The sequence below is a fragment of the Neofelis nebulosa genome, chromosome 2, assembly GCF_028018385.1.
Source record: "Neofelis nebulosa isolate mNeoNeb1 chromosome 2, mNeoNeb1.pri, whole genome shotgun sequence".
Classification (NCBI taxonomy): Eukaryota; Metazoa; Chordata; class Mammalia; order Carnivora; family Felidae; genus Neofelis; species Neofelis nebulosa.
The window spans coordinates 28,212,680-28,222,422 of NC_080783.1; the positions used below are offsets into that span (position 1 = coordinate 28,212,680).

General features: G+C 40.7%; 1 protein-coding gene and 1 long non-coding RNA gene across 3 annotated transcripts in view; one reads left to right on the forward strand and one right to left on the reverse strand.

Annotated features, from left to right (window-relative positions):
- PIKFYVE (phosphoinositide kinase, FYVE-type zinc finger containing) overlaps positions 1-6,251 on the reverse strand; it is an 82,805-nt gene extending 76,554 nt beyond the window's left edge. The window contains exons 1-3 of one of the 2 annotated variants that reach the window (XM_058707040.1): positions 6,166-6,251; positions 2,532-2,712; positions 105-257 (exon numbers count right to left, since the gene is read on the reverse strand). In XM_058707040.1, coding sequence (XP_058563023.1) covers positions 105-257; positions 2,532-2,703 — 325 coding nt within the window. In that variant the 5' untranslated portion in view covers positions 2,704-2,712; positions 6,166-6,251. The other variant, XM_058707045.1, reaches the window with a different exon arrangement.
- Positions 6,252-6,320: 69 nt separating this feature from the next.
- Positions 6,321-7,939, forward strand: LOC131499220 (uncharacterized). The gene is made up of 2 exons (XR_009255763.1): positions 6,321-6,720; positions 7,485-7,939. It is a non-coding gene; the product is annotated as an uncharacterized LOC131499220 (long non-coding RNA).
- Positions 7,940-9,743: the final 1,804 nt, after the last annotated feature.

Sequence of the window (9,743 nt, forward strand, 5' to 3'; positions counted from 1 at the left end):
CTATTCCAAACAGCAGAAAAGTTAAGTCACTAAATAACCTGGGAAACACAATGTCTGGAAAAATCTAACGCACAGAGAAGAATGAAATAAGAACACTGTCTCACCTAATACTGCTGAAGATCGCCGCTGGAGTTCCTCATTAAGCTGTTTTTTATAAGGTGTAGGTGACCTCACAGACTGTGTTCTTGAAGGGAGCTGAGGGCTGGTCCAACTTCCACTTAGAGAGGGCTGCTCTCCCTGGCCCCCTTCCACTCGCTCTGTAGCAAAGGAAAGCTTGGCATTATTTGCAAAACTAAGACTCAGAGTTCAGCAAAGAGAAGGAATAGATAAAACTGTTCTGAAGATAACGTATATACGTAATATATGCATAACTAAAAATTAGCTTAAAAAAAAGATATTCAAGAAAGTGGCAAAATTATGGGCCAATATTTCTTCCTTGGCATGTGATCTTCAGTTTGTTTTACTTTTCATTAGAAATACCTTGAGCATATTAAAGGAAATAGAATGTAAGCTTCACACAAAGGCGAAAATTTTTTTTATCTGCTTTGTTTATGGGATAGATCCCATGCACTATTAAAACAGTGCAATAATGGATAATAGGTACTCAACAATTTGCTGAATAAACAAAAAGATTATTGTCTTATGATGACTAAATATAATGTGTAATCCCACATGAGATCCTGGAACAGAAAAAGGACTTTAGGTAGAAACTGAAGAATGAATAAAACACATACTTTAGTTTATAATACTGTGTCAATAATGGTTCATTAATTGTAATAAGTGCACTATACTAACGTGAGATGTTAATAACAGGGAAAACTGGGTGTGGGGGTATATGAGAATCCTGTACCATCTTCCCAATTTTTCTGTAAATCTAAAAGCAAACAATAAAATTTTTCTAAAAAGTCATTACCTTAAAAATGGACTAACAGGAGATTTCATAGAACTTTAAATTGACTACTAATAAAAGTCAGTTAATACTGGAGCACCTGGGTTGGCTCAGTCAGTTCCAGCTCTTGGTTTTGGCTCAGGTCATGATCTCACAGTTCACGGGATCAAGCCCCCTGTCAGGCTGTGCTGACAGTGCTGAGCCTGCTGGGATTCTCATTCTCCTTCTCTCCTCTGCCCCTCCCCTGCTCTCTGAATGAATGAATAAATAAATAAATAAATAAACAAACTTTTAAAAAGTCTGTTAATACTATTAAAATTTCTTCTGAACTAATTAAACTATTAACCCTCAAGTTCCTTACAAGAGGGATTACTTTCTAATGCATTTCAAATAATACAGCCAAATATAAAGCAGAGATAATAGGCCATATTTTTTTAAATTTTTTTTTAAATGTTTATTTACTTATTTTGAGTGACAGAGAGAGAAAGAAAACACCAGCAGAGAAAGCGAGAATCCCAAGCAGACTCCATGCTGTCAGTGCGGAGCCCAACGCAGGGCTCCAACTCAGGAACCGTGAGATCATGACTTAGGCTGAAGTCAAGAGTCAGATGTTTAACTGAATGAGCCACCCAAGGCGCCTCTATTTTTTAAAATTTTTCTTCCAGGTAAAAAATACCTTACTTCAAAAGAGCTCACTTAAAAAGTACCTTTTCCCTTCTAGTTATGGAATGAACAAGTCATGGATATAAAAGATACAGCATAGGGAATATAGTCAATGGTACTGCAGTAACACTGTATGGTGACAGATGACAGCTACACTTGGGGGAGCGGGGCATAACTTGTCAAAATCACTATGCTGTACACCTGAGACTAATGTAACATTAGGCGTCAGCTATACTTCAATTAAAGAAATAAAAATAAGCAAGATCCCAATTAAGGAACATTTTGTAAAATATTTGGCATGTTCTCTACAAAAATGTCCATCTCACAAGACAGAGAATAGGAGACAAAAGATAGATGAAAACTATATGCAGTATGTAATCCTGGACCTGATCCTGGAATGGAAGTTTTGAGGGCAATGCATTTGTTTGGAATACAGACTGTTGATTAAATAAAAGTCCTGCATGATGTTAAATTTCCTTATATAAATAGGTAAAAAGTATCTCTTCACTTGATATTATTACACTTACATCTTAATCTAACAGGTTTAAGTCAAGAAGCGTGCTGACAGTTTCAATTTTGGAAAAATAGGAATCTTTCCTCCCAGGTGCTGAGTCTTCTAGTTTTATGGCTTTAATTAAAATCTTTTGGCTATTTACCCCCATAAAAACAAAGTCCATTCTGTGAACTTAAGAAAGTTGAAACATATTAAGAAACGAAAAAAAAATGCTACCTTCAAAGAGGGATCTCCTTTTAACATTATTTTTCAATTCAGACCTTCAGTTACCAATAACTAATAAGATTACAGGGAAAATTCTAGCTTTCTTCTCTTGAGCAGCAAACCCCAGTGACCGATGATTAAAGCTATCTCCTTGTTGATATTTCACATTCTTGCAAAGACACAGCATGAAAGCTGAGCTGAACAAGAGAATTTTAGAAAATCAAAATTACAGGTTCTCTGATCCGTAAGAACAAGTCTTACCTTTGTTAAATCGAAAGAGATTTACAAAAGAACTATACGCTGATTTAAAAGGAGGTTCGTCCTGATCAGGAGTCAAAGGTTTAAAGTGTGTGAGATGAGAAGGACTAGTAGGAGATCGAGGCAAATCATTAGCCGAGTCCAATGTTGGGGAAGTCTTATCATCTGTGGCCATTTCATGAGTCTAAAAAACAAAAGATAGGAGTTCCTAAGGAAGCCCAAAATTTGATTCCAAACAGCATACCTAAATATCTGGAAATCTGACTCTGAAAACTCTGATCTCTGAAACCAAAGAGTAAATAAATCTAGTTTAGTATATATTGCAAATTAAGGCTTAAAAACACTGCAGTCTAGATCATAAGGAAGGGTGTCAGACAACTGAAACTACGATTACACAGCCAATCTAATTTTCAACATTGCTATTTAATCTACAGAAAATATAAAAATTATTAGTAATTTGGAGGTAAGGTACAAATGTGAGCAGGAAAAAAGAAATAAAAAGCATTTTCACATAATTTATATCTTTTCCATTTTAACATTTTTTTTGGAAAAAGAGATAACAGCTGTTTAAAGTTATAAAGAAAACTGATTTTACACAACCATATTAATTCCTCAAAAAAATTTTAATTTATTTCCATTTTTCTTTTAAAAATATAAAGCATAAATATTTCCAAGAAAAGAAAATGAAACAGTCATCCCTTAATGACACTTCTGTACAACCTCAAAGATTTCTTCAAACTGTGCCTCATCTCCTCAAGAACTATTCAAATCAACAAGCTGTTCCTGTCATCTCTCCTCCTAGGCATGTGAATCTGGTTTTTCTCCTTTTAAGCATAACCTCATATAGACATTAAAATGAAGATCTTAAAGAGCTTTTTTTTTTAAATAACCAAAAATGATAGTTCAACCAAAGTAGTAAAGGTAAGCACATCACCAGATGGAGGGTAGAGAAAAACACTGATGTCTCTTTTCTGCCGTATTAACACTTCACATTAATGACAACCATGAACTATGCATAACTGTAGTCATTAAAGTACTACAGATGACTTTTGATTTTTGTCATCTACTTTATATCTTACAAAGAGGACATCACACTCCCACAAAACGCTTTTCAGTTTCAAAATCGTATCTACCACCTTGTTTTAATTTTACAAAAATCCTGGAAAGCGCACAGAGCTGGCCTTACTACACTTTGCCTTTGAGGCAACCAATGCACACTGAACCTAAAGTGACTTTCTTGAGGGTCACACAACTAGTCAGTCAGTGGTAGAACTGTAATTATACCCCAAGTTTTATCCCAGAATTCCTCTTTAGATCGAAATTATTATTGTAGCTCTTCACAGACTTCAATTCCAGCCTATCTAAATTCCTGATTAATAATTTAATTGATTAAAGCAGAAATGAAACCATGGACTTGAACATGATTTGGCAATAAATGTTTATTGGTATGGGGGGGAGTAGAGGAGGAAGAAAAAGAGGAAGGAGTGTTGAGGAAAAGGAGGAAGGAGAGAGATGGAGAAGAGAGAGGAAGGAGGGAGAAAGGAGGAGAGGGTGGGAGGGAGTGAGGGAGATGGAGGGAGACAGAAAGGGTCTCTAATACCACCTTCTATTGGGGAGAATAGTCAACAATTCTAAATTATCATGACAATCCATATTCCAGCATAAAAGATTCTGAAGCAAGCTGCTAAACGAATTCATGTCAACTCAAAATGGGGGAGGGGGGGTGGGGAGAAAAAGGGGAAGAAAAAAGAGTACTAATACTAAAGACAAAGGATTGTGTGATTGCAACAACCACCCTCAGGCTTGGAAAAACAGTCCACATTCTACTGTGACATAAGTAGCATCTGAAGCAGAGTTAGCAATCTGCATGAAGAATCTCAGCGTTACTACTGAGGGTCACCCATATACAAAACTATTAATAAGCTTTGGAGATGTGAGCATAAAAATTACCATGAAAACGCTCAGCAAGTGCAGTCTCTGAAACATAAACACAATCACATAGCTAATCTTAACAATTTCATAATGACACCAGGATCTTGAAAAAACTGCCTTACAACTCTTATTCTCTGGCAGCTTAATTACTGGCTGGGATATAAACTAGGCCTCCTTGCTGACAGGCAATTAGAAATATTAACCTGGCCTTCCAAATGCCAGTACTTTGCCTCTTATTTCAAGGCTACCCCACCACACACTATCTCGGTGATGAAGCCAATGTGAAGGCTAATCAGGTATTACATGTAGAACACAGGCCAGATCCACTAGCCAACTTCAAAATATAGTGGATGAAAAAATCCAAGTATCAGCTGAATAATTTCTAAATACAGTTTTTAAAAATACTCAAGACATATCTAATAATGCAGGCCAGCTGAATACTAGAATTGTCAGTTTCCATCAACAAAGATTTTGTTGTTCAATTTTTGACCAACATGCCAACAGAAACACTAAAGGAAGACCACAACGTGATCCACATTACTCTTCCCAGAAAGCAGAAAATGGGAGCCCACAGGAAAAGAAAAAGGGAAAGTTGTTTTGCTCCACAGAACAGACGACCTGCCCAATCTTTGTCAAAAGCTCAAACCCAACCAAAACAAACAAACAAACAACTAAGGTTATTTTTGAATCCTGATAGAATGAAAGTTTTGGAGTGGCAGAAAAGGAGATTCAAATAAGTTTGAAATAAGAGAGTGCAAAACCAAACCACTACCTCTGGTTTTAAAACAGAGTATGCACTGAATCAATAAATGATAATTTAACACATACCTACACATCTCAGATAAACATAAATAACTTGCTTTCTACAGAATTCTAGCACTTCTCATATTTCTTGAATATCTTAAAAATAATCTCTATACTGGGCATATCTTAATTCTCTAAAAACATCCATCGCATTTCATCCCCACCCTTTTGCTGGGAACATTATAAGCAAAGGTAAAATACTAAATGGGAAATCAAGTCTCCTCCTCAAGAGACTTTGAAACATAGGTAGTAATGGGATGGACTCAAGTAGAAGAAACAAATATTTTTAAAGAGGTCTGTTCATATTTGAAAACCCACTACTGGTGTCGTTTTCTGCAGCTCAAGAACTTTCTTTTTCAGTCTACGGATGCACCTCTGACACACAGACTAGGAGCTGATCCATCAGAGAGGGAAGAGGAACGGGACTGTGCACCTCCGAAATAAGCTGAGAGACGTGGGACAAGAGAGGGGCAAGAGAACTTCAAATGTTTCCAAGGAAACCTCTTCAAGAACAGCCGCACCCGGCTCCCAGACCAGGGGCAACCGGGGAATCGGGGAGCCGGCTTGCTGCGGGTACCGGTTCTCTGCCCTTCGTTGCCCAGCCTCGGCCACAGTCCGGCCTCCAGCCACGGTGGTGAAGCTTCAGCTCTCGCCTTCACTTCAGCCTTCCCCTCGGCTCTGGCCCCGGAGCTCCCCAAACCGGCCTTCTTCCTCACTCTCAGCGCCAGCCGGCCGCGCGCCAGGCCCCCTCCCTTACCTGCGCCTCCCGCCTGGGCCCCGCCGGCCACCCTCCACCCCGGTCGCCGCTTCACCCCGTTCAGGCGCGGAAAGCCAGCTCCGGAGCGCAGCGACGGGGGTACTCGGGCCGCCGGCGGTTGCTGCAGGAAGCAAAGCCACTTACATGGTTGATGCGGCTTCTCCCTTCCCCCGAAGGCTCCGCCCCCTGTCCCTCCTTCTCTCCAATCCGCAATTCTCCCGGCCGCCGGCTCCGCCCTCTTCTTCCCGTCCGCGCCACGTTTGGATCAGACGCCCAGGCAAAAAGAGTCGAGTTCAGATAGAGTCGTCCTCGACAGCTTGGCTGGTTAGGCCGCCTCCTCCTTCCCAGAGGAAGGCAGGGCGACTGCATGCGTGAGCGTCACGCGTGTCGGGTCACCGGACGGGTGCTGGCTGGGCCACCGCGGTTACCGTATGTGTTCGATGACATGGGCTCTCGTAATATGTCACCGTGCTCAGCGTTCCTAGGGACTGACACTCAGGAGAGCGACGACTGTTGTCACACTTAAGTGACTCCGTCAATAACTGGCCAGGTGACCTTAAGCAAATTACTAACTTCCTCAGGCCCCTGCCCTCTTAACTGTAAAATGGGGCTGATAACAATACCCACTTCACGGACAGTTTTTTTGAAGATTAAGGAAAACATGGCACGTAAAGCCTTTGGCACAGCGCCTTACCCAGAGTAAGTCATGGGAGCTCTACAGCTAGTGTTTTCATTCAAGTTGTGTGTTGCCAAGACTGGGTGCCAAGAAAATTACCGAGCCTGGTCTTGCTCAGCCTGGCTAGCATTAATCCATCTTTTTGTCCTGCTGTGAGCGTTGTGCCCTTAGCTGAAGACAACACGCCAAAACCTGCTGACCCCAACGGTGGGACTTGGCAGGGAGGTCAGAAAGTTAATGAAACCCAAAGTGAGGTGCTATTTTAATTCAATTCTCCAGGCCCTTTCCTCAAGAGTTTTGGCAAATCCCTACCCAGTTTTCCTCGAGTTGCCCTCCTCAGCGGATGGAGAATGGCGTCAAAACCTGAAGGCTGATACCACTACAGGGAAATCCCGATCACCAACCTCAGCTGGGTCCCTCAGCAATCATCCTCAGAGTGGGTAGTCTGCCCCCTCTCCCCTCCGTCACTACTGTTCCACATCACACCGTTCTTCGTGCCCCATTACCTGGACTATTGATCTCAGCAGAGAATCTCACCTACCTGAGTCAAAAGGCACAAGCTATTGGGTGTGACCTCTAACAAACCTCCCACATATTTATGATTCTGAGTCTATTATTATGATGGTACTATGCTTATATTCCTTCCTGTATTATGTATTAGTTGTATTTGTACTGAAAATAGCTTTTCCTTTTGTTCTTTTTTATATTGATTCGTATTGTTCAATTCATTAAACAAGCAGGCCATCAGGCCATTAGTCTGAGACTTTTTTTTTTTTTTTTTTTTTAGAAAGAGAAAGAGAATGCCCATGTGTTGGGGAGGGGCTAATGAAGTGAGAGAGAGAATCCGAAGCAGCGCCCAGTGCAGAACCGAACTCGGGGCTCAATTCCAGGACCCTGGGATCATGACCTGAGTCGAAATCAAGAGTGGGATGCCCAACCAACCTAGAAGGCCCCAGAATGAGATGGTTCTAATGATTGAGTAGCCTCTGTAAGTAAACCAAAACCAAAGCCTAGAATGCCTCAAAAGTTATGAATTTGAAACCTAAGGACAACCAATCACCAACAGCCACCTAGGCTTTCCTAAATATGCAACCGCCTAAGATGTGGTCAGTCAAATAATGTTGCTTTGCTTCTGCCTCTATAAGTCTTTCTCCTAGCTCCCGTCGGTGGAGTGCTTCCGATCATTTCGCATTTGGCAGTGTCCGATTCCTGCTCAAATAAACTCTTAGAAATTTTAATATGCCTCAGTTTATCTTTTAACAGTATCAGTACAGACTTGTGTTTTTTTTACACTGTTATAATTCATTACTGCCACCACTCTTTTTGATAGTCAAGTTGTCCCTAATTTGCCCAGTGAGAGCCCCTTCAAGCAGCTCCTGTGTACATTTGACATGCCTTCATCACTTTTTGAGCACTTCCTTACTTTTTTACCCAATAAAATATGCCAGACTCATCTTGAACTATCCTTGATCTAAAATTAGTTCTGTAAGGATCCCTGATTCTCTTTAGTAGGAACACAAAGATATTTTTAAAAATCATGAGATTCAGGGGCACCTGGGTAGCTCAGTGGGTTGAGCTTCTGACTTCAGCTCAGGTCATGATCTTGCGTTTCATGAGTTCGAGCCCCGCGTCAGGCTCTGTGATGACAGTTCAGAACCTGGAGCCTGCTTCAGATTCTGTGTCCCCCTCTCTCTCTGCCCCTCCCCTGCTCATGCTCCCTCTCCTTCTCTCAAAAATAAATAAACATTTAAAAAAAAATCATGAAATTCAGTTCTGGCTAGGAAGTAATGAAAGTGGCACTCACATTCACTGCACATGAAAACATAAATAGGTATATCCCTCGTAGAAAATGATTTGACAGATCTAACAAGTGCTTTTAAAATGTTCATACTCCTTGATCCAACAATTACAATTCTATCAGTAGTGCCTAAGGAACTGAGTCGAGTACAAAGTATAGCTAAATATGTTTTTCACAATTATTCAAAACAGTAATAAAAAGGAAACAAATTTCCAATGAACACAAATAACATGAAAGTAATATAGTCAAATGATGGGCAATTAGGCAATCATTAAAAATTATGCCAAGACTTTCTAGAGCATTCTTCATTTCATGATCAATCTTCTTGAAAAAGTTTTGTCTCCTTTCCCTCACCTCCCTTTCAAACTTCAATCCTCTATAGTAAGGCTTCTATCAGAATCATTCTGATAGATTTATGCTTCTTAAGGTGCGTTCGTGAGGTCTTCCTACTTGCTAAAATTAATTTCAGGCTTTGTCTTCCTTGCCCTCTCTGTAGTACCCCCTCCTTTTTAGAAACTTTCTCTTTGTTTCCCATCAGTCTGTGCTGATTTTTCTACCACCTCCTAGATAATCCTTGCCATTGTCTTTTGGGGGCCACTTTTCCTCCACTTAGCTGTTAAAGGTATTGAGTATTCCACAGAATTCTCACTGAGGTAGACTTTCCTTCTTACTGTATACTTCTAGTTTATGACCTCTTAAATTCTATGGCTTCGACTATCAACACATGCTTGTTCGTTTGCTAGGGCTGCCATACCAAAATGCCACAGATCAGGTGACTTAACAGAAATTTACTTCTCACAGTTCTGGAGGTTGGAAGTCCAAGATCAAGGTGCCTGCAAGGGTTACTTTCTCCTGAGGCCTCTGTCATTGGTTGCCAATAAATGGCCACCCTCTTGCAGCCTCTTGACATGATCATCCCTCCATGCATGCACATGTGTCCCAACTTCCTCTTCTTATAAAGACACTAGTCCAGGGGCGCCTGGGTGGCTCAGTTGGTGAAGCATCTGACGTCTGACTCTTGATTTTGGCTCAGGTCATGATCTCATGGTTTGTGGGTTCAAGCTCCATACCAGGCTCTGCACTGATAGTGCTCTATGATAGTGCTCTAATACTCTCTCTCTCTCTCTCTCTCTCTGCCCCTCCCCCCTCAAAATAAATAAACTTTAAAAAAAAACACTAGTCAGATTGGATTAGGGTCTACCAATATCACTTCACTTAACCTTAACTACCTCTTTAAAGGTCCTCTTT